The following is a 25,827-nucleotide window of genomic DNA, read 5'->3' as shown; positions in this document are numbered from 1 at the left end:
GTCCAACATGACTAAAAGCATTATAACATCATGGTATCTTCAAGTAGAGCAATGTGATATAGAGAATAGTACAGAATGTGTGTTACTGTTGCTAAACAATGCTATACATTAGTGAGAGGCTGTTGTTTGAGCTATGGTGTCCTCTTATTTCTCCTGAGGGTGGGGAGAAGGAGCAACTCTATTTGTAATGAAAAGAATATCGCCTTGTTTGACAGTTTGATGGCTTTTTTTCCTTGTTTTGGTTGCTGTGCTTCCAAGAAAACACTAATATTTCCTAAAGCAGAGTTTGTACTGCAGAAATAACCATTATATATAGTATCTCTACTCCAGAATTTGTCACCCTAAGGGAAAGTACATTGATGATTATGGCACACAGCAGGGTGGCAAACTGGTTCCAGTCTAGGGGCCAACTCTAATGGGAAGTAAGAACAGCAAGAAGGAGCTCCTGAAAGGAGTCGCACCAGGGTGATCATAACTGCAGCCACTAGACGCTGGCACAAGGTGGAGAATGGGGACACACTGTAAGTTGTCAACAAGAACTTCATTCTAGAGGTGAAATGGAATGTATTTACTAATGGAGCAGAGTGGACACTTTCAGTCAATAAGAAAAATTGATTTTTCATGATTTGTCTGTGAAAAAACAACAGCAACCCATATGAAATAAATCAATCAGTGCTTTCCTCTGAAGTCTGTCCAGCTTTAAACCTTCACAAATATTTTGTCCAGGTGAGTGTTCCATATCTCAACTGCTTGAATTGAGATAAGGAATCAGTGATGTTTCAGACTTCGGATTTCTTTTGCATTTTGAAATATAGTAAGATATTTTGCGGATGGGCCAAAGTCTTAACATGGAATTCACTTATGATTCATATATACATAATCTGAGTACTTTTATACAATATTTGAAAGAATTTTGTGCATGAAACAAAATTTCATGGTGTGAAATATTACATGTGTGGAATCATGCCACTGCTCAAAAGTTTGGATTCTGGAGCATTTCAGATTTTGGATTTTTTTATTAGGGATGCTCAACTTGGACTACAGTACATACTGAGGGAACTGACTAATTCTGACATATACTTCATATGTGTGAAGTCCTATGAGATTCAGAAGCAGGCAGCAAAGTCTTAAATGGGCAAATATCTGGTAATCAAAAAATACTTTAATAAATTCATTTTTAAAAGTTATAGATAAAAGTCTAGAAATTCAGAGAATTTGGTCTATACAATTCTGTAAGACAGATTTTTTATATTTTCTTCAGGGCTATGAATTTTTTTTACCTCTACTAAATTTTACTATTATTGCTATGACCTTTAAGCTGAAGGAGAAATTATCACCTTCAAATACAGTTGTTTCTTGCTTGACTTTCATTTAAATCTGAAAGAAAAAGTGTAGGATTCTTAACCAACTTTACTTGCTTTGTGATAAGAACAGGAATGCTACTAATAAAACCTAGTTTCATTTTCTGTGCTAAATGATTCACTAACTACACATTCATTCATGTTTAATGAACTAAGAGACTTTGTGGAACTACAGATAAACAGAGAAACATCTCCTGCCCTCAACGAAATCAGACTAAAGAGGCGGGGTAAATTCAGGTCAGAGAGAACCTCACAAATCTCACTGCCTCAAATATGAAGGACAAGGCAGGGTGCCCTAACCCACGGACTCATGGTATGGAGCCGGAACTGTTCCCTGCACAAGGGCATGAAGGATGTTCTTAAAAAGTGAAACACACACTGACAATATTACTCAAAATTATAGAAATCCTGACTAGTTCTGACTAACCTAAGAAGTCCTCTTTCAGAGAAAATGAGGTTCTTTGAATGTCATCTTCAAAACAAATCAAGGTAGTTTATGAAGTAATAAATTCATGAGATTAAGTGCTAATAATAGATGACATTTTCTTTTAATAACTCTGTCATACTTTCCTCCAATTCATTGTACCAAGTCTACTTTTTGTTTTCATCTACTTCTTATTAAGCATTATAAAGTTAAAATGACCTTTCAGAAAACTGTGAATATTACCACCCAAAATATTTTAAGCCAAGAAGGTTCAGATTATTAGTTTAAAACTACTATTTTTATTTTATTTTGTGGTACTGGGGGTGGAACCCAGGGGCTTTTCTATCTCTGGGCTACACTCCCAGACCTACTTTATACTTTATTTGGAAACAGGGTCTCACTAAGCTGCTGAGAGCCTCTAAGTAGCTGAGGCTGGTTTCGAACCTGTGTGATCCTCCTGTCTCAAGCCTCCCAAGCGCTGGGGATTACAAACGTGCGCCACCATGCCTGGAAAAACCATGGGTTTTGAGTTTTTTAATTTCAAAACTTTAGACTCATCATTTTAGGCAGTTGAGGAAAAGCCCACTAGTTTAAGTGCTAGCAGATCAACATGAAAATAGTCCTCTGTTTTCACTATGTAAAAATCATTCACACTGCCGTAGAGCCTGGCAAAGGCAGTGCTCACTTCATTAACAAGGGAACACAGACGCACAACAGAAATGACATGGTAGTCAAACACACTTAAATTTCCAGGTACACATATAAATTATTTAAACTTACCACAAATATCATTTAAAACAATTACACAAAAGCTCATCTTTTCTATGTGCCACACACTTGGCTCAGCTACTCTCTAGTTACTAGATAGTTTTAAAAGCCTTTCAGTTTGCCATTACCATTCATTCTCTGATGGCCTTTTCAGCATTTTCAATAATATGCTTTAGAGTTTGCTAAGAGTGCTATACCAAAAGAAATAAATATTTTCAAGGTTCTTGGTAATCCTTACTTTCTAGAAAGGCTGTCATTTTTATGTCAGAACAGTTAGTGGTCATTCATTCAACATTCTGAGGGCATGTCATCTATCAGGCACTGACTGTTTGGATATGTGATAGATAGTGGGTAACAGAATACAGACACGGTTTTTGTCACAAAGAGAAGTCACACATTAGATAAAGTAAACAAGTAGATTTTTAAAAATCAGCCTGTACATTGTGATGCCTGCTAAGAACAAAACAAGGACTGCATCACAGAGAATAGCAGGAGTACTACTTTAGACAGGGTGGTGAAGGGAGGCCTTCCAGAAGTGACATTCAGGCTAGTGCCTATAGGAGAGACAGGGTAGAGACAGGAGAAGGTTGCCTATGCATGTGGTATGTGAGTGGGGTGAGCAGGATGACTTTACAGGTAGAAGGGAGAACATGGCAGCTGTGAAGTGGGAAACAGCTTGGTTTAATCCAGAAGGCTTTTGTGGACATAGGGTAATTCATAGGGTTCAGCTGGCAGAAAATATGGCTGTAAAGATAAGGAGTAGAGAGTATAGAGCCTAGTTTGCAGATAAAATGTCCTTTTTATCTCTAAAATAGAACTTTATTAAAAGTACTTTTTAAGCCAGGAAGTGACAGTTTTAAAACACCAATGTGTATGTCATAAGTGCAGCCCTTTACAAAGAGTTAAATCCTCACAAAGCCTCTCTAAGGGGCATTATTATTACTACAAATGAGTTGACCGAAGCCAGAATGGCCTCAGCTGAACTGAGTTTCTACCCTGGCTCATCAGTTGCAGAGCCAGGGTTCAAATGCAGACACTGGTTCTAGAAGCCGGCCTCCCAGGTACTGTAATTAGCCAGGTGGCCATCCACCTTGAATAGTGTCCCTCTTAGGAGAAAATGGTATCATATAAGTATCACCACATTGCTTAATTAAGAAAATTGAACTTTTAAAATTATATGTTTATACAAACTATGTAAGAATATATAACAAATTAACTGTATATGTCATTAAACCCTTCTACCTCCAGGCTACACTCCCAGACCTATTTTTATATTTTTATTTAGAAACAGGGTCCCTTAAACCAGCGCAGCTGGCCTCGAACCTGCACGATCTCCTGTCTCCGCCTCCCAAGTGCGGGGATTACAAGCGTGCACCACCATGCCCGGCAGTGTTAACATACACAATCTATTATTATTAACATCATTATTATTTCTTTTCCTAATACGATCCCAACATTTTCAGGTTCTAATGTGCTTTTGAAACAGCTGCCGTGAAGCTATATATTTGTGTTTGTTTGATCTGAAAGCATTCTAATATTGGGATGCGTCTTTCAACTTGCAATGGATGCAGACATTCAATTCAAGAGTTTGTTCTGCACTTTCAAGCACTGTGTTGCAAAGCACATATTCCAACTAATAATATCTAGTAGTTAAATACATTCTGTTTTTATTTCCAGTGTTATTATCTTATAAGAATTATTGTAGAATTTGTGCCTTTGTCAGAATTAGAATACACGCTGAACTTCCTTAGACAAGCAACTTTTTTGAAACAACAACTTGAAAAATAAACTCTTCTGTAGTCAGTCCTATATACCAAAAACTCTTAAATCAAACTGCTTTATAACTTCTGTTCATTCTTTATTTAAAAAATTTTGTCATAATCTGATAAAGCTGGGCATAGTGGCACACGAATGTAATCCCAATACTTGGGAGTCTGAGACAGGAGGATTGCAGGTTCATGGCCAGCCTCAGATACTTAGTGAGGTCCTCCACAACTTAGTGAGACCTTATTTCAAAATAAAGAATAAAAATAGGGCTGGAACAAAAAAATCTCAGAGGTTGAATGCCCCTGGGTTCAATACCCAGTACCACATAATAATAATAATAATAATAATAATATTGAATATCATCTAGGCACCTAATTATATATTTTTATTTCTTTTCATCAAAATTGCCAAAATGATCAGATCAATATATATTGTATTGAATTTTCACTATTTTGAACCATCTGCTATCAAATGTGTTTCAATCTTCTGAAATAAAATATACTTTACCTGATACTACAAAAGTAACTTCCTTTTCTATATTCCAAAAGACACAGGAGACTTCAGACCAATGGTTCTCCAACTTTTTATTCCCCCTAAACATTTGAGGAATATGATGGACTTCAGAAGATGAGGAAATATAGGTAAGCAGTAAAGAATAAGGCTAAAAAAAGTTGAGGACACCATCAGCTATCATCTGTAAAACCCTAACCTCCAGTTCTTCATCTATAAAATATGGATAAAAATAATAACAACCTAGTGGTGTTGCATATATTAAATTCAACTAATGGACATAGAAGGTTTACCGTGGTACCTGATACATAAAAATGTCTAAATATAATGGCAATTAAAATAGCAGTTAAAACTACAATGTGTTAACAATAATTCACTATGCAGTGAACTAACTTTCTTTCCTCTCCCCCCTTTCTCCCTCTTTTCCTCTCTTCCTTTCTTTTGAATTCGGGGGCACTCTACACCTCCAGTCTGATTTTATTCTTTATTTTGAAACAAGGTCAAGGTAAGTTTCTGAGACTAGCCTCATAATTGTGATCCTTCTGTCTTAGCCTCCCAGGTACTGAGATTTCAGGTGTGTACCACCACGCCTGAATACTATGCAGTGATTCTTAAATAAAAACTTTCAGGGGCAAGAGTGGGTGGTGGAACACAAGCATATTAGATACTGACTCCATGATAATTTCCTACCACCTATCAGATGTCCCTAATTGATTGTTTGTTTGTTTGTTTGTTTCTTTCTTTCTGTACTGGGGATGGAACCCAAGGGCTTTCTACCTCTGGGCTACACCCCCAGCCCTATTTTAAAATTTATTTGGAAACAGGGTCTCACTAAGTTGCTGAGAGCCTCACTAAGTAGCTAAGGCTGGCTTCGAACCTGTGCAATCCTCCTGTCTCAGCCTCTCAAGAACATGGATATTTACCTGAAATCTCAGTTCAGAAATTGCTACAAACATTTTGTTGGACAGTTACAGATTTCTCCAAATATATGACTTACATTTAGTATCAATATCTTATAAAGGCTCTTTTTGATCATTCCACAATGAAAACAAACATACAAACCTGTTTTAACAGTGAGATAGTACTATTACATTTAACCTATCCCCTATCTTACTATTTATTTCTTAAAAAGACCAGAATTTTTTTAGAACACTGTTAAATAACTGGTGACTTAGAATGATAATGGTTGCTGAACTGGGATACAGGATGGGACATTAGATATATACTTTCACACTTGGAAGTTTTCACATTAAAATTTCAACCAGAAATGAATACCAAACTTTGTTTGAATTTAGTAAAAGTGTACAAGTACTGAGATAACCATAGTGTTATTCTCTCAGTACTATCAATGAGGGAAAATTTGTTAATAGGTTTCCAAACACCTGAACCACATTCTTGAAAATAATTACATTCTTGAAATGCCTTTCACTTAATTAGAACATAGTATTCATTCAGTCTTGCTGGATCCTACTTAATAATATTTTACTTAAGATATTTATATGAGATACTGGTCTAGAGTTGCCTGCATTATCTTTATCAGGTTTTGTGTCACTGTTATGTTTTCTTCATACAAAGTTGTTAGGGAAATGTTCTCTGGCATTAGTATAAAACAGTCTCCTATGGAGGAAGATCTGTTGCTTGTGGGCTGAAAACAACAGTGTTTCACTGCTGGAACACTGGCATTTGTTACAGGTTTTTTTTTTTTTTTTTGGGCAGGTCTAGGGATGGAATCCAGGGGAATTCTACCTCTGAGCTACACCCCCTGCCCTATTTTGTATTCTTTATTTTGAAACCGGGTCTCACTGAGTTGCAGAGGGCCTAAGTAGCTGAGGCCGTCCAAGAACCGAGATCCTCTGGTCTTAGCCTCCCGAATGCTGGGATTACAAGCATGCGCCACCATGCCCAACTTGTTACAGTTCATGTTCAATCTTTATTTAAAAATAATTTTTTAAATTATAATATATTATTATAATATATTTAGACAGCCTAGTGACAAATGTCTAATTCTTCCACAGTTGCTGATCTGTTTACTTTTTCTACCTCTTTTAGGGCCAGTTATACTTTTATGTAAAATATGCTTACTTAATCTAGAGTTTTATAGATTACCTAAATAATCCTTAGGCAAACTGAAAATAAAAATCATTCATACCTTTTCACTGTGCCCAAAATGACTTACTTAACCCTTTTTCCTTCCTTCCTTCCTTTCTTCCTTCCTTTTCCTTCTTTCTATTATACCTCCAGCCCTATTTATTTTGAAACAGGGTCTCACTAAATTGCAGACGGCCTTCTTAAGTAGTTGAGGCTGGCTGTGAACCTGTCTCAGCCTTCCAAGTACTGGAATTACAAAAGTTAGGCTTTTACCTAACCTTTCAAGGAATGATTTCTAGAGTATACAAACTATAAAAATAATTTTCTGAAGCTAATATAATCATAAGTCGGGACAAAAGCAATATAAAAAAAGATTAACAGCCAATCTCACTTGTGAACATAGACAAAATATTGGCAAAGGAAGACAGCAACTGAAAAAAAAAAATCATGACCAAGTGGTATTAGTTCCACTACTCTAAGGATAGTTCAAAATTAAAACCTTACAAGTGTAATTTACCACATTAACAGATTAAATAAATCTAGATCATCTTGAAAAATGTAGATAAATGCATATAATTAAATCTATTCGTGATTTGAGACAAAGACAGAAACACCTGATCTTTAGCAAAAAACCTCAAAGATTTTAATAATGTTCAGAACTCTCTTTCCAAACAGAAATCACAGTCACTTCTATTATCTGACACTGTGTTAGTGAAGAGGTCCTAGCTATTACTACTTGACAAGGAAAAATGCATTTCATGAATCCCAATTTCAATTTCTCTTTAATTTTAGTATTTCTGAAACTGGGAAGGCGTGTCTTATTAACCTCTGTGGTGTGATAGTGAAAGTGGCAGCATGCTATCTTTCTTAGTGGGACATAAAATAATGCTGTACTTTCAGCTTTCCAGTTTTTGTAGTAAAAAAAAATTATGTGCTTAGAAAATTCCAGTCCCTCCAGTGGAAAGGTTTGAGAGATTTTAGGTAAGGGAGTGAGATGAGATTTTTTAATTTCCAGAAGGGTCACTGACTGCAGATATCAGACCAAATACAAGACAAGCAGTGGGGGAAATGACTGGGGAGTTTTTGCAGTCTCCAGGTGGCTTGAATTAGAGAAGTGCTGATAAAAATGGTGAGGCCAGGAGGCAATCAGCGAAGTCTAAGTCAAATGTGGAAAATGTGGGGGAAGGTTATTATTGTAGGGTAAATAAACGGCTGGCCCGTACACTCCTGATGCCCATTAGGAAACCCAAATCTGTCATAGCATCAGAGGATTCTAGAATCTCCCTACTAATTGGCACCGGACTTATTGATCTAGGGATACTATGCTAAGAGAATCCCCAAATCTCTGCTATATTTTATATTTTATATATAGATTATATATATTTTATATATAATCTTTGCTATATATTCATGGTTTTCTCTCCACAGAGCCTCTTCTCCTTGAAAATAAACACTACAGTTTGCTCCTCTTCGAAGAAAGACACTGGGAAGATGATTGAGACCAACTGCCAATTGTCCTATGTTCAAACTTGACTTACAGGAGGTCTTAACTATTCTTAGATTTGAGATATGTTTTGAAGGTAGAGTTCACAAGAATCTGTTCATTCATTCAATATTACAGACAGTGATGGTATACAATACGCAGTGTAGAGAGAGTCCCTGCCCCTGACACATTTGTATTCCTAGGGCAACTTGATGGAGGATTGGAAACTTAACACTATGTTCCACAGTTGTAATGCTTCATACCAATCTCTACTAGAAAGACAGATCTGGTCCCATTGTAGAGGTGCCCTTCCTAAAGTAATAGTGGAATCAAGATTCACACAAACTGCAGGCCCATTGTGACAGGGGTTTAATTCTTCCTTTTTAGCCCATGATGATAGAAAGCCCAAGATCCTCTATTGGTCTCTTCCATATGTAACCCTTTCTTATTTTTCTTGATTTGTCCTTTTGTTATTATTTTTGTTGCCTTAGTTTTAACTACCTACCTCTTTATTTTTACATTTCCTTTATCCCTTTTTGAACATGAACTCTTATCCAACATTTGGCTTTACCAGCTGGTATTAGTCAGAAAAGAAAAAGGAAAATCAATCAAAGAGCAGGCCCAAAGAATAAGTGTTATGAATCTTTGATTCTTCCACTTCAGCTGTAAAACAGAAAGTCTTACTCTCACAAGAGAAAAATCAACCACACTGGAAATGTGTAAACACACTGGATGATTATTTACTGAAGATATTACCAAGAATTATCAACTAGATAATTGTGGTGAAGTTTGCCTAAAAGATACCTTTAATATCTATTAGTCTATGAAACTAGGGAGAACAAATAACATAAGGTGTTTATAACAAATTTTTTTTTAAAGTGGTACCAGCATTCTACCTCCAAGCTATATCCCCAGCCCTGTTTTTTTAAATTCTTTATTCTAAAACAGGGTCTAAGTTGCAGAGGGCCTCCTGAAATAACTGAGGCTAGCAGCGTATCTGTGATACTCTTGTCTCAGCCTCTCAAGTACTGGGATTACAAGTATGCGCCACCACACCCGGCTTTATATAACAAATTTTTACATTGAGTTAAGAAATTTAGTGGCCTATTTTCCACCTTCTATATTTGTGTTAAACTGTACTGCCCTGAATTACAAACCTATTTGTGATTTGAAAAGACTGGAAATTCAAAACTGTAAGCAATTTTAGAAATTCAGATGCATTTTAGAACAGATTTAGCAATCCTTAGATAACATAATACTTAGAATATTGCACTTACAACAGGATAAAAATCTAGAGACATTACACATAAGTAATAAAAAATGGACATAGGCCATTAAACTAATAGATCACTGTACAAAGAATAAGTAAAGCCCAGCTGTACTGGTGAGAGTAGACACAAGGGTGTGAGCTTTCAGGGAATGAGGTGATTTTGCAATACAGCTAGTTACTTGTGCTTGTTTCTGTAGAAAGACTTCCATTTACCCTATATATTTGATCATTTCTCATTTCTCATATCCACTACAGAGATAAGGTTGAGCTGAAAGAGACTTTATATAAGACTTACATGGCCATGGGCACCAGTGATATAAAGCAAGTTTAGATAACTTTTTCCTAAGAGAAAACCTTTTCTAAACATATTCCATCCTTGATGATTAAATTATTTTGCAAATCTTCAGAAATCTGAAAAATAGTATTATACTCTCAGGCCTGATACTTTTACTAGAAAGCTAGGGACTGCAATAGTAATTTTAATATGACTTTTTAGGGTATAAGTCAGAGAATTTTAAAATCTTCCTTGGGGGGGGGGGAACATTTGTTGGTATTTCTCTTTTGCTAACATTAAAATCTAAAGGTCAAAAGAAAAAAAAATTGTCCTGTTTTTTGAAAAGACTGCTGTGAGCCAGGTGTGGTGGTACATGCCTGTAATCCCAGTACTTAGGAGGCTCAGAAAGGATTGCAGGTTAGTAATCAGCCTCAGCAATTACTGGGCCCCTCTACAACTTAGTGAGACTCTGTTGCAAAATAAAAAATAAAATAGGGCTAAGGTGTAGCTTAGAGGTAGAATGCCCTGGGTTCAATTCCCAGTACTCCTCCCAACACCACCACAAAAAAAATAAATAAATAAAAGGAAGAAAGGAGGGAGACTGCTAAGGTTGATAATAAGCTTTGCTTATAAAAATAGGAAGTTATATAAATTATAGTAAAAAATGAAGGAAAAGGTATCAAAGGAAGTGAAACTTTCCTGAAATTCTGCCACCGTCTATAATCCCTACTTAGAAAAAAACATTCCTGGAAGAGCTACCGCTGTTCAAAACAATTTTATTATTAATATCAAGGAGTTTGCATAAAACACTGAAGTACTTCACAATTTAGGGCTAAGTATATTCTAAAGACTTGAATAAGTCTTTTCTTTGGTATTCTTTTTTCCTAACTGTATCAAATACCTCCTAGGAAATATTAATCTACTGCAGTGGCTTCCAAATCTTTTTGAACACAACATACAGAGAAAAGGATCATTTAAAATTACATAACAATATTCATATATAAACACATATAAATAAAACAAACGTTTCATGAAACAATGATTGCCCTTAACACAACAAATTCTAATATTTCCTATACCCTATTCATTTAAAAAAAAATAAAAGGAAGTCAGGTGCAGTGGTACATGCCACAGCTATAATCCCAGTACTTGGCAGGCTGAGATGGGAGGAATGCAAATTTAAGGCCAACCTCAGTAACTTAGCAAGGCTCTGTCTCAAAATAAAAATAAAAAGGGCTAGGTAGCTCAATGGTAGAGCAACCTGGGTTAAACCCCTACTGTGCTCCTTACCCCCCAACCCCCTGACTGTTTTGTGTGATTTCTTAACTTATTTATGGCCTTACAGCTTGCAGTTGAAAAATCACTGATCTAAGATTCCAGGGGTTCATAGCCAATCTCAGCTACTTAGTGAGGTCCTCCACAACTTAGTGAGACCCTGTTTCAAAATAAAGAATAAACAGGGCTGGGAGTATAACTCTGAAGTAGAATGCCCCTGGAATCAACTCCCAACACCACACACACATACAAAAAAAATTACTGACCTAGAAGGAATACTTTAAATTCAAGAGTCCAGCTTTGCTACAGTTTTCTGTTACCAAACTCCAATTATTTAACTTTTTTCCTTCTCCATTTTCCCACTCACATTAGTGGTAGAGTTGAGAAAATATGAAAAGTACCTCAAATAAAATACTATAAAAACAAACATTAGTATCAATAAGCAAAACTAATAAACCAGGCAATTTTGCACTTGCCACTCAGATACAAAGAACCAGATCTAAAATGCCTCAGTAACTCATCATGCTTCCATTATGTCTTGATAAAGTGAGACCTATGAAACTGAGTTTGGGTCAATGACTTACTCTGAGGATTTGTATCTTACTTAATGTGTATCTTAATTTGTATCTTACTTAATGATTGCTAGGAAATTAACAGATCTTTACCAGGATAGCTGAATCCTCACAAAGTTACCCAATAATATTAGAATAAATGGCAGGGCAGCAGCACTATGAAGATTTATTAAAATAAGCTGAACTCTGGAACAGCTCTAGCAGGACCTTTAAGATTTGCTTACACAGATGCATACCAGGTTACTCCACATCACATACTATTCTAAGTTACATAATCAAACTGGCATATTCTCCTAGTAAATCTCTGTAGATTTGTTACTACGGCATAAAACACTATTTTGAAATGGTTTAGTGCAGGAATGACCAATCATCAGATTTCATACACAACCATGTGGTTCAACTTGAAGAAACAAAACTATGATTTAATTCTATCTCACTATTATATTCCATGTAGTACAACAGAACTAAAATACAACCCTATCTGCCTGCTCATTTCAAGTTAACTAGCACTATGAAAAAAACATTAGAATGAACTTTTGGATATTAGATAATTTTAAAACATGGAACATGCTGGGCATGGTGGTGCACACTTGTAATCCTAGCATGTGGGAGGCTGAGAAATGAGGACTGCACAGGTTTGAAGCCAGCCTCAGCTACTTAGGCTCTCAGCAACTTAGTGAGACCCTGTTTCCAAACAAAGTATAAAAAATTAGGTCTGGGAGTACTGCCTGGGGGTAGAAATGCCCCTGGGTTCCACCCTCAGTACCACAAAAAAAAATTTTAAATAAATAAATAAGATAAAACATGGAACATGTTAATGACCAATATGAGAACTTGATATATACTGTGATAGTTAATTTTACATTTCTAACTTGACTGGATTAAGAAATACCCAGTCATGGTAAATAAAGCATTATTTCCAAGTATATCTACTGAGATGTTTTCCAAAGAGACTTTCTTAATGGGCTAAGAAGAAATCTGCCCTCACTTAACACATGTAGATACCATCCAGTCGACTGAGGACTGGAGTAGAAAGGTGAATTCTTTCTTTTTCTCCCTCTTCTTTGTCCATTGCCATTAGAACCAGGTTCTCTAGCCTTTGCACTCTCAGGATCTGCAGAAGTGCTTCCCCACCTCTGCCTGATGGCCAGGTTCTAAGATTACTGGACTTGAACTGAGTCATGCTACCAGTTTCCTTGGCTCTCTAGCTTGCTGACCACATGCTGTGAGACTCAGCATTCATAACTTCATGAAGCAATTCCTCTTTAAAATTGATCATTCATAGCCATGCATGGTGGCGCACACTTGTAATCCCAGCACTTGGGAGGCTGAAACAGGAGGATTGCGCACGTTCAAAGCCAGCCTCAGCTACTTAGTGAGGCTCTCAGCAACTTGGTGAGATCCTGTTTCCAAATAAAATACAAAATAGATCTGGGAGTGTAGCCCAAAGGTAGAAAGCATCTGGGTTCCATCCCCAGCACAATAAATAAGTAAATAAATAAATAAATATCATTCATCTATCCATTATTCTGCTAGTTCCTTTCTCTGAAGGACTCTAATACAAACATCAGTGGTTAATGAGCCAGGAATATAACGACTCCTCTACTTCCAATTAATTTTCTTAGAAAATACATCAAGGGAGCCAGGCGTGGTGGCGCACACTTGTAATCCCCGCGCTTGGGAGGCTGAGACAGGAGGATCACACAGGTTCGAAGCCAGCCTCAGCTACTTAGTGAGGCTCTCAGCAACTTAGTGAGACCCTGTTTCCAAATAAAATATAAAATAGGTCTGGGAGTATAGCCCGGAGGTAGAAAGCCTCTGGGTTCCACCCCAGTACCACCCCCCCAAAAAAAAAAGAAAATACATCAAGGGCCCAAGTCTGATATAGGCATATATATATATATATATATATATATATATATATATATATATATTTTTTTTTTTCAACAAAAAAAACCTCACAAAATATAGCCAATAAGTGCATTAGAAAACAAAACAAAAAACCAAAAGTACCCTGAAAAATTACCAACTCTCAGGTAGAAATTAAATATGAGTTTTAAGTTCAGAATAGCCAGTATGTTTAGGAGAAGATAGGTAATGCCACTTTATCTGCAAATAAATAATTTACACTAAACATTGATATGTTTTGGGATAAAGTGAGGAAGGTATGTGAATTATGGTGGTGATGTTTTAACTATAATATCAAATAAAATATTGAGAGCCGGGCGTGGTGGCGCACGCTTGTAATTCCCGTGCTTGGGAGGCTGAGACAGGAGGAATGCGCAGGTTCAAAGCCAGCCTCAGCTACTTAGTGAGGCTCTCAGCAACTTAGTGAGACCCTGTTTCCAAATAAAATATTTTTAAAAATGGGTCTGGGAGTATAGCCCAGAGATAGAAAGCCTCTGGATTCCACCCCCAGTACCACTAAAAAAAAAAAAAAAAAAAAAAAGTGTGTGTGTATAATACACACACACACACACACACACACACACACACACACACATATATAGTGAGAGAGAGAGAGAGAGAGGGAGGGAGGGAGACAGAGAGAAATAAGTGACAAAGAGTATCAGGACAAATAAAAGGATTAGCAAGTAGGCTCTTCTGAGTGGAACAACAATATTGGGTTGAAAAAGAGAATAATAAACAAAAAAAAGATTAAAAGATTAATATTAGTCGAATGGTCTTTGAACTGGCATTTAGGAGCTGAGTTCTTTCAATTATTAAGAATGAGGAAGTTAAAAGGAGTATGAATGTAGTATGAATGAAAAAGAAAAGTTGTTGCGCACCATTTCAATGCAATAAACCATAGCAGAGTAAAGGGTAGTAAAAAGAAAAAAGGCAACAGGGTCTGTACATATCTGTGAATATGGAAAAAATGTCAGGGAGTATGAGAAATAACCTGGTGAGAATAACCATGGAGGTCACTTTGTTTCTGTCACAAGTAAGCTAGTTAATTCATTCAGATATACAAATAATACTGTACACATAGGCTAGGCATTCTGCTAGGCAAGAGACATACAAATGCATATTAGCCCATAGTCTTCAGCTATAGGGGCTTATAATCAAGTAGAGAACATATTACAAAACTAATAAGTGGGTAGTTCAAAGTACTGCTATAGGACTTTGGATGTAAACGTTCTCACTTCCAGGTAGCATGATTAGGGAGGGCATTACTATGAGGAAGCACAAACAAAGCTTTAAAAAATGAGCAGAATTTCAAACAATGGAGGGGAACGAAGCTGGCATTCAGGGAAGCATAGTAACCTCCAGGTTGGCTGGAAAGTAAGTTTAAGGAGTCAGACAGGGAAGAAAAGAAAACTGGAGCCACTACAGCACCAGTCTTCACTTGGATTCAAATATTAGTCTATCTTACAGTGTGTTTCAAAGTTTTAATTTACCATGAAAGAATAAAAGAATAATTACCTAACTTTGAAACTTATTTCACAAGCTGCATAAACAGATCACTCCCAAATTTTAAAAATTTAAAAGGCAATTATTTCTATAGAAAGAGACCAGGCAGACAGCTGCAGGAAGTGAACTGATCCGGCTCTCTCAAAATGGTCACCAGAGACAAGGGGAGTGAAAAGCCTTTCATGACCTGGCAATGTATTCTAACTCTATCCAGGAAGATTACATTTTCAGGTTAAAAAGTTGAGCCATATAAAACCTAGACTTCAACACAAAAAGTATCAAAAATGAATTCAATGCTTCATTTGCTTTTATTTGGGCTCAGAAAACTCACTAAACTCAATCCAATCAGGCTAACAGACTTCAAACTTTTCCTTATTATGAATTACTTAAATATATATTCCCCCAACTTTTGTAATGTGGTAAAATACACATGGCATCACATTTTTACCATGTGAAGTGTATAGTTCAATGATATTAAACACCTCCATGCTGTGCAGCCACCACTACCATCCATCTCCACAGCTCTTTTCATCTTGTAGAAACAAAATTCTACCCATAAAACAGATCCCCTGCACTCTCCCCAGCCCTAGCAACCACAATTCTACTTGTCTCTATAACTCTGGCTATTCCAAGTACCTCACAGAAGTGGTACCATAACAGTATCTGTCTTCTTGTCACTAACTTTAATTCACTTAGCATAATGTCCTCAAGATACATACAACACAATTTCCTTCTTAAGATTTAATAATATTCTACTGTATGTATACAGCATGGTTTGCTTATCCATTCATCCATCCATCAACAGATGTTTGGGTTTCTTCTACCTCTTTGCTATTATGATTAATTCTATTATGAACAAGAGTGAAAAAATATCTCTTTGAGATCCTACTTTGAATTCTTTTGGTACCATTTTGCATTCCCATCAAAAGTGTACAGGAATTAAAATGATCACTATTTCATATTTCATGAACAGTTATCATAAAGTTTTTCCTTATAGCAAAATTACCAGGTAACAATTATTAACATGCCTTAACCCAATATTCCTATTTATTAATATGCCTTAACACAATACTCCTAATAATATATAAGTAGGTAACTTGGGTGGGAGACTGAAAATAACTTAGCCCATAGTATTTCAACTTGTGCCTCTGGTTTTCTTTTCTTTTTTCTTCTTCTATTTATTTATTTATTTATTTATTTATTTATTTATTTATTTGGTGCTAGGGGTGGAACCCAGGGGCTTTTCTATCTCCAGACTATATTCTCCCAGGCCTATTTTATACTTTACTTGGAAACAGGGTCTCACTAAGTTGCTGAGAGCCTCACTCAGTAGCTGAGCCTGGCTTCCAACCTGTGCGATCCTCCTGTCTCAGCCTCCCAAGCACAGGGATTGCAAGCGCGCACCACCACGCCCGGTGTGCCTCTGGTTTTCATTGTATAGGATGATTAATATTATGTGTAACCTTGACTGGGTCACAGAACCAAAATGTTTGGTCAGGGATTATTCTGGATGTTTCTGTGGGGGTACTTTTGAATAAAATTTAAATCAGTGGACTTTGCATAAAACAGATTATCCTCCTGCCATCCTTGTCTTGGTTCAGTGTCCGTCAAAGGTCTATGTGTTTAAGGTTTAGTCCTTAGGATAGCTACTGGGTGTGATGGAACCTTTATGAGGTGGGGTCTAGCAGGAGGTCCTTAATAAATATTTGAGAAGACAAAGCTAAAAAGGTATAAAGCTTCTGAACAACATTTTTAAGAGGAAATATTGTATTATTACATGTAGCTACAGAGGAAAAACTATGTAACACAAAACTTCAAAGTCCTGTTGGCAGAAAGGTTCTCACATTTTAAAAATGAAGGCTTTCTTTAGGAAACAGAAGATATTTAGAGCTGAGGGGCACTAGAATCAGCAACTAGATTAGAGCCAAATTCTATCTTTCTGAATGAACAAAGGTTCAGTGGTATCTGTATGTCTGAGAGGCAAATAAGGGTTAGATGCTTAGAAAAAACACTAAGAAGTCATGCAGAAGAAACCTCACTTCGTAAACAAAGGATATTGCACTACTCTTTGGAAAGTACTTGGGAGAAACAGAATATTAAACAGTGAGCATGGCATATCAAGAGGAAGGAAGCAGTGGGAGGAGTCTGCCTTACCAAAGAGAAATATTTTATTAATAGTACTAATCAGGAACTGTCGATATCTGGTGATAGTAAAAAGTGAAAACTTTTAGTATAATGTATTATTTTTATATCATCTATAGACAATATATCCTTTATTGCTTATACTTAGGGTACACTCATTCTCCAAACTCCACTTTTTATTACACTCTAAAGGAGACTTCTGAAATGATATGCTATCCTCTTGTCAAAAAGACTATATCTAAGCCAGGTGTGGTGGCGCATGCTTGTAATCCCCACGCTTGGGAGGCAGAGACATATTTTAAGGAGAAAATTAAAAAAGAAAATGTAGCATAACTACATAATTTTTAAAAATTTTACATAATTAAAAAAGAAAATCTTAGCATAATTGATTCTGCATGGGAAAAAGTCCTTGAGCCACAGTTTTATTCTTTTAGAAATCATAAGTTGGTAACTCAAAACTAGAAATGTTTTTCCTTAACTTGTGACTCTACCACTAAAGGATCATATTCAGCTTCCAAAAATGGCAAAAGATTAGTCTTCTTTCTGTTTTGTAAATCTATTATACATATGTGAAATATTCTAATCCTACTAAAAATAAAGGTAGAACCTAAGGAAAAGAGTTCATCAAATTTCTGTTGTGTATTGGTCTTAGTCTAAATGCTTTATAGGTATAAAAATGAGAGATAAAACAACTACTAAGAAATGTACTTTGAGGCTATTCCTTGAAGCAAGATGAAAAGAAGCAGAAATTGCCACTGGGGCAGCTGACTTGAAGGCCAGACACGGATGCATTAAATATGGAGAGGCTTCAAAAGAATGGCATGTTCCAGGCCCCAGATCAGCTCCACCTCAAGTCTACAGGGTTTTCTTGGTATGCATAAAATTAGAGACAATAGCACTCTTACTCCCAGCATTATGTTTCTAATTGTTTGAAATAAAGGTGCTATTATAAATCTTATTGTAGTTATTACCTTTACAAAGACAAAAATCACAAAAGCACAACTTGATTATACAGTGAGAACAATTTGAGGCTGAAGTAATTTAAATCTATGAAGAGTTAATGAATAATGATTAGCTAGATGAATAAAAAGAGGCATAAACTATTTGCCAGATAAAATAAAAATAAGAAAGTAAATTTTTTAAGTTTATAAATTCTTAAAAATTCAATGTATCTAAACAAGGCAAGGTTTCTTATACTTCAATTGTAATTAATAAAGGCTTATTGGCCAACAGACTGCTACTAATATTGTGAGGCTTAAAAAAATAAGCAGATTGAATTAATATTTGTTTCTCTTCTAATATGTAATTTACTATGCAATAGGCTCCAAAAGTTTAATTTTCAAGTTACTCATGAACATATTAATTTTCAGTTTGCTGGCATCTAATAATAGATATAAAACAAGTCAATGCTTTATGAACATTTTTAAAAGAAAATACAAGCTTAGAAAGCAAATGTTTTCTTTCACTTTGCAATAAATACCAGCTAGTGAACTTCAAAGAAGCAAGCACAAGGATGGGCCATGCTTGGAGACTGCAGCACTCCCCTCCCTCTGTAAGGCCCACCAACAGCACTGCACCTTTCTAGTTTGAACCCAGCACAGATCAACTTACCAAATCCCTGTGCAACACCCAGTTAGCATGCAGGTAATGAATTCCATCTAGGATCTGATACAAGAGCGACTTCACCATTCCCCGAGGTAACTGAACAGGCTTCTTGTTTGCTTTAGAAGCTCTGTGAAACTTGATTATATGCTGAAAGAAAGAGAAAATATCATCAGAAGCTAAGAAAGAAAGAAGAGCAAGATGATAATATGAACTTTCTCCTAACAGAAAATGAAACATTCAGGGATTGCCAGAGATAATGAAAATATTATTTTTCATTATGCTGAATGACATAAATAACTTTAAGATTCCCTAATTAAATAAGACTAGGATTCCATTTCCTAAGTACATGACAGTGTCTTAGAAAATAAATGATGAAATTAGGAAAGTAGGAAATAGTATGTTTTTTATTTGTTTGTTTGTTTGTTTTCAGTACTGGGGATGGGACCCAGGGGCATTCTGCCTCTGCTCTGTATCCCCAGCCCTGTTTTTTATTCTTTATTTTGAAACAGGGTCTCACTGAGTTGCAAAGGGCCTCACTAAATAGCTGAGGCTGGCCTCAAACCCGGATCCTCCTGTCTTAGCCTCCGAATGCTGGGACAAGCGTGTGCCATAACGCCCGGCTTATTTTTTTTTAAAAATAATTAAAATTAAACTATTTTTGGAGTATACTTGACCACTATTTATCTAGAGAACATTTTCAAGAACAAAATATGTTTTTATTCTCTAGGGATTAACTTAAAAAGAAAAAAAGAACAGAGTTCAAAACATATTGCTGGTTGGCTCTCAACATAGATGTAGTATCTATTTATGATTCAGGTTATAAGAAAAGCCAAAATAGGAAATGTTTCAAAAAAATACAAGAACAAATAAATGATAACAAGTGACCAGTTTACAGTTTTTAGCAATACAAAATATTTAGCAATACAAAAGATTCAGATAAGGAAAAAAATTTGTGCTATCCATTATAGTTTTCTATATATGTTACTAAATATATAAAAAAAACAAAATTCAACTTCATAAATACAAAAACTACCTTATAAATGCATCTATAAAGATGATAAATAAATATATAAAACTTTTTTTTTTGGTGGTACTGGGGTTCCTGGAAGCCCTTCTACCTCCGGGCTACACTCCCAGACCTATTTTTACATTTTTATTTGGAAACAGGGTCTCCTAAGCCAGCGCGCGCGGCTGGCTTCGAACCTGCGCGATCCTCCTATCTCTGCCTCCCAAGCACGGGGATTACAAGCGTGCACCACCACGCCCGGCTATTATATAAAACTTTTTAATATTTCGATCTTTCTTGACAGGCTTCGTCTTTCTTTCTGTCTTGTCTTTCTTTCCTTTTCTTTTGTGTGTGTTGTACTGAGGATTAAAGCCAAGGGCATTCTAAATCTGAGCTATATCCCTAGCATTATTGCATTATTTGTTTATTTTATTTTGAAATAGGGTCTCACTAAGTTGCAGATGTCCTCGCTAAATTGCTGAGGCTGGCTACAAACCTGCAATCTTCCTATCTCAGCCTATCACATGGATTACAGGCATGCAAAAACAGGCCCAGATAAGCTTCTTCATTTTAATTAAAACATTCTTAAATTTCGAAAAAATCTTGAAGTCAACTATGTCTCCCACACTATTATACATAAACCTAACATCAAATATTGTACAGAGCAGACTCTTGGTCATATATTTAGGTAAACATCAAGCATACTTTTGAAATTAGTAAACATAAGAAAAATAAGAGTTAATATTTTCAATTTCTATTTGTTTATGCTATATAGATTAACACATAAAAGAAAAAACTTTACTTTTCAAGGAAAAAATATATTTATACAGCAAAAAATACCAAATGTGAAGGTAAAGTATATCTCAATCTATAATCAAATAGCAGCATTAGGATATTCTAATTTTCTTCTGAGTCTTTTTTCCAAGGTATTTGATATTTGTTTATCTGTTTATTTATCTGTTTATTTATTTTTTATGGTACTTGGGATGGAATCCGGGGCATTCTACCTCCAAGCTACATCCCCAGCCCTAATATTTTTATTCTTTATTTTGAAACAGGGTCTCACTGAATAGCAAAGGGCCTCACTAAGTAGTAGCTGAGGCTGTCCTTTAACTACAATCCTCCTTTTTCGGCCTCCCAAATGCTGGGATTACAAGCATGTGCTACCAAGCTCGGGTGACATTTAAATTAATTTTACAGAATGTTTTATCATGTATCTAAAGTGTGATGTGACAATCAAAGTCTGTCTTCCTTAAGATGATACACTGAAAACCAAGTATGGTGGCACATGCTTATGATCCCAGCATCTGGGAGGCTGATACAGAAGGATGCTAGTTCGCAGACAGCCTCAGCAACTTGGTGAGGCCTTTGCAACTCAGTGAAACTCTGTTTCAAAATAAGAATTAAAAAATAGGGCTGGGGGTGTAGATCGGAGGTAGAATGCCCCTGGGTTCCATCCCCAGTACAAGAAAAACAAAACAAAACAAAACAAAACAAAAACAACCTGTCAGAGCCGGGAGTGGTAGTGTGGTAGTGCACACTTGTGATCCCAGTACTTGGGAGGCTGAGATAGGAGAATCAAAGATTTAAGGCTAGCCTCAGCAACTTAAGACTGTTTCAGATAAAAAATAAAAAAGGGAAAGGGATGCAGCTCAGAGGTAAGATGCTCCTGGGTTAAATCCCCAGTACAATAACAATAATAACATTGTTGAAAATTGTGAAAATAAAAAGAATAAATTTGTAGGGGAGATAAGATAATTGACTCACATTTTTTAGTTCACATTTAAGAGTATTACAAGTAACTTTTTACTTTTACCAATATTTTATTTATTTAAAAAAATTTTTTTTGCAGGCCTGGGGTGGAACCCAGGGGTGTTCAACCTCTGAGTTACACCCCTGCCCTATTTTTTATTCTTTATTTTGAAACTGGGTCTCACTGAGTTGCAGAGGGCCTCACTAAGTAGCTGAGGCTGTCCGTGAACCACGATCCTCCAGTCTCTGCCTCCCAAATGCTGGGATTACAAGCGTGCGCCACCACACCCGGCTACTTTTACCAATATTTTAAAATGATAAGTAACTATAGCTGAGAGAACTTATCTTCATTTTCTTTAAATTCCAGGGCTATATAACAAATATGTGGGATGTATACCATGAAATATCATCAATAACTACATTCTCTTTAAAATAATCTTTTGATTTGTTTTATGGTACTGGTATTGAACCCACAGACATTCTACATCTGAGCTACACCCCCATCCCTATTTTTCATTCTTTATTTTGAAACAGGGTCTCACTAAGTTGTAAAGGGCCTCACTAAGTAGCTGAGGTAGCTGTGAACCTGCAGTCCTCCTGTGTCAGCCTCCCAAATACTGGGATTACAACAGTGGGCCACCATGCCTAGCTTAAAATAATTTTTTTATTATGACTGTTTTGCTAACCTCTGCTGTTTTACACCAGCCAGTTTACTTTGACATTTCAACTAAAAGAACATAAGATGGATAGAGGTGTTAGTAAACTGAATTATCATTTGTTTTTTTATGAAAATAAGCTTTTAAAAGACCTATGTGGTACCAATGAGTAAGCTAATAAGGCTATTGACAAACTATCCACATTGTACATTATATACTATTAATAGCAATTTATGATAAACTGCTAAAGTCTGAGCACTGGACTTACATGCAAAACTAAATATTAGTTTTATATCTACTTGCTACTGGATTCAGTACTATTCACCTTAAGTTTATATTACATGATAAGATTCTGTGTTAGGTTGTGGTGTCTGATGTAATACTGGCCATCTAGATTTAACATTTTTATTAATAGAATAGCAATCTGATTTGATGTATTTCTTTTAAATAAAAGATATCACCTCAAAAATAAAAATGTATAACAATCCTATCTCAGCTTCCCAAGTACTGGGATTACAAGCATGTGCCACCACACCGGCCTAAACAAGATAAATTTAATTCTTATTTTATAATATTTATATCAATAGAGCATTATTTTTCATTACATTAAACTAATAAATTGTAATCATTTAATTTTAAAAAATATTTAAATATTTAATTGGGTCTGAATACCTAAAATATTTTTATTATAGGTAAAACAATAAATAACCTAAATTCACAACCCATACTGGAATCTATTTTTACATTAGTCTCATTTTGTGGTAGAGTTTTCATTCACAAAGAACTTTCCGTGTGTCCTATTTCCAGTTCAAGTAAAAACAATATTTAATTACTTCTGATGAAAATAAAATACATTGAAATGTCAATTATCATTGGAAAATTATATCTAATAAATGACTAATAGTTTTCTATTATTTATAAAGTATTAACTTATAAAACTTTTAAATACAAAATTGCTCCTCAGAAAAAACAAAAAGACAAGAAAAGTATAGCTTATAACATATTGCTCCTTTAACAGACATATAACACTTCCTCATTTTAAATTCCTTCTTATTACAAAATAAAAGTATTTTTGCTTTTACAGGTTATAGCAAAAGTTACACACACACACACACACACACACACACACACACACACACACACACCAGGTTACACCCCCAGCCCTATTTTATTTTTATATTTAGAAACAGAGTCTTGCTAAGTTGTTGAGGCTAGCTTCAAACCTGTGATCCTCTGTCTCTGCCTCCCACCATGCCCGGCAAAAGTTAAATAATTTAATAAAAATATTTATTACTATGAAACAATAAAGTAATCGTTTGTGGTTTTGTATTCTATTGTTTCTTCAATACAAAGATTAAACTAATAGGATCAAAAAGTAATATTGGTTGAGAATCCCTAATATAAAAATCTGAAATCCAAAATGCTCCAAAATTGGAAACTTTTTAAGTGTCAACAGATGATACAAGCAGGAAAGTACATACCATGAAACTTTATTTCACACACAAAATTATTATAAGTAGTGTAGAAATTTTCTAGCAGGCTGTGTTTAAGAAATATAATTTCCTGCAAATTTTTGTGTTTAGACTCGAGTTCCATCCCCAAGACTCCAAAATTTGAGAAATTCTGAAATAAAAAAACCCTTGTAGTCCCAAACATTTCAGATAAAGGATATTCAACCTATCATACAAAGCAAAATACTTTAGCCTTGATAATGCATTGACTGCATTCTATGAGGTCACTTTCATTTTCAAAACTCTGATTCTTACAGAGAAGGATGAGCACCTAATTGCTTTTAGTCACTCTTAAAAATCCCTGATTGAACCAGTAGAAAGTGTTTGAACCATTATTAAATCTTCTAGCAATTCACCTTACCCAGAGATCATGTTCAGCATAGTCAAAGAGAAGCCAAACTTTCCGATCAGCATGAGACAGGAACACCTTTTGAAGGGAGATAACATTTGGATGCTTTAGCTCTCGAAGTAACTGCAAAACAAAGAAGATCCACTAAAAAATTTTATCACAAACATTATGTTAAAAATCACACCAGGCTGGGCATGGTGGTGCAAGCTTATAATTCCAGCATTTGGGAGGCTGAGACCAGAGGATCCATAGTTGGAAGACAGCCTCAGCTACTTAGTGAGGCTCTTTGCAACTTCAGTGAGACTGTTTCAAAATAAAGAATTAAAAAATAGGGCTAGGAGTGTAGTTTAGAGGTAGAATGCCCCTGAGTCCATCCCCAGTACTACAAAACAAAAACAAAAGCAAAAAACACACCAAGCTGGGTGTAGTAATGCACATCTGCAATGCCAGCTACTCAGGAAGCTGAGGCAGGGGCATTGCCTAAGCCCAGGAGCTTGAGGCGAGACTCCATAAAAACATACTAGCTCTAATTTAAAGTTAGTATGAACCCTGTGGTAAGCAATCTTAAACATTTAATAAACACCCATACAATTCTGAGACACCTATTCAGGTCCTTCAATAACAAATGAGAAAAATCTGAAAAAGAATAATTGAGTAAATCTATTGTTGCTTACTTGTTTTAATTTATATTGTGGCTATAAACACACACATGCATGCACATATATGTCATAAGAATTACCATTATAACCACTGTTGAGTGTACAAATTGGTGGCATGAAGTATTTCTGATGTTGTGTAACCAGCACTACTAACCATTGTAGAACTTTTGCATCATCCTAAACAGAAACTCTGTACCTATTAAACAATTTCAATTGTCCTCCAGCCTTGGTAATCTTTATTTAGAAACTTTGCTCTAAAAAGAATTTGCCTAGTCACTTAATAAGTGGATTCTCACAATACCTGTCCTTTTGTTTCTGTCTTATTTTACTTAGCATAATGTCTTCTACATTCATCCTTGAAGGCTATAGCTTGCATCAGGCTTTTATGCCTTTTTATGTGCAAATGCATTCTACTATCATACAAATGTTCCTTACCTTATAATAGGGTTACATCCTGATAAACCCATCATAAGATGAAAATATCCTATGTAAAAAATTCATTTAATTAATACACCTAACCTGCTGAACACTGTAACTTTGGCAAACAATACACTACAGGGTATAGCTATGGATCCAGAATGCAGAGCTAAATGGAAGCTGCAGCCCACTGCCTTTGCAGAGCATACAGGCTGGGGAAGAGAAGGGAGCCAAAATTCAAACTCTGAAGTATAGTTTCTATTGAATGCATATGAAGGTCACAGTATCATAAAGATAGAAAATATTAAATCAAGCATCACAAGCAAAGGACTGTTTATATATACCTTTTTAAAAAATTCCATTCATGTGGCAATGGCACTTAGGCTGCTTCAACTTTTTAACTATTCTGAATAATGCTTCTATGAACACTGCTCTCCCCCAGTACTGGGGATGGAACCCAGGGGCATTCTACCTCCAAGCTACATCCCAGCCCTATTTTTTTTATTCTTTATTTTGAAACAGGG

General features: G+C 35.7%; 1 protein-coding gene across 2 annotated transcripts in view; it reads right to left on the bottom strand.

The window, feature by feature from the left end:
• Positions 1-25,827, bottom strand: part of CDK8 (cyclin dependent kinase 8) — a gene marked incomplete at both ends in the record, with an annotated part of 116,545 nt that overhangs the window by 25,746 nt on the left and 64,972 nt on the right. For both annotated transcript variants that reach the window (XM_080689992.1, XM_080689993.1), the window contains 2 exons: positions 18,960-19,100; positions 24,240-24,350. In XM_080689992.1, coding sequence (XP_080546118.1) covers positions 18,960-19,100; positions 24,240-24,350 — 252 coding nt within the window. The remainder of the gene's footprint in view (positions 1-18,959; positions 19,101-24,239; positions 24,351-25,827) is intronic.

This window comes from Muscardinus avellanarius (genome assembly GCF_963383645.1).
Source record: "Muscardinus avellanarius genome assembly, chromosome: 2".
In the NCBI taxonomy this organism is placed as follows: domain Eukaryota; kingdom Metazoa; phylum Chordata; class Mammalia; order Rodentia; family Gliridae; genus Muscardinus; species Muscardinus avellanarius.
This window is presented reverse-complemented; position numbering and strand designations above follow the sequence as displayed.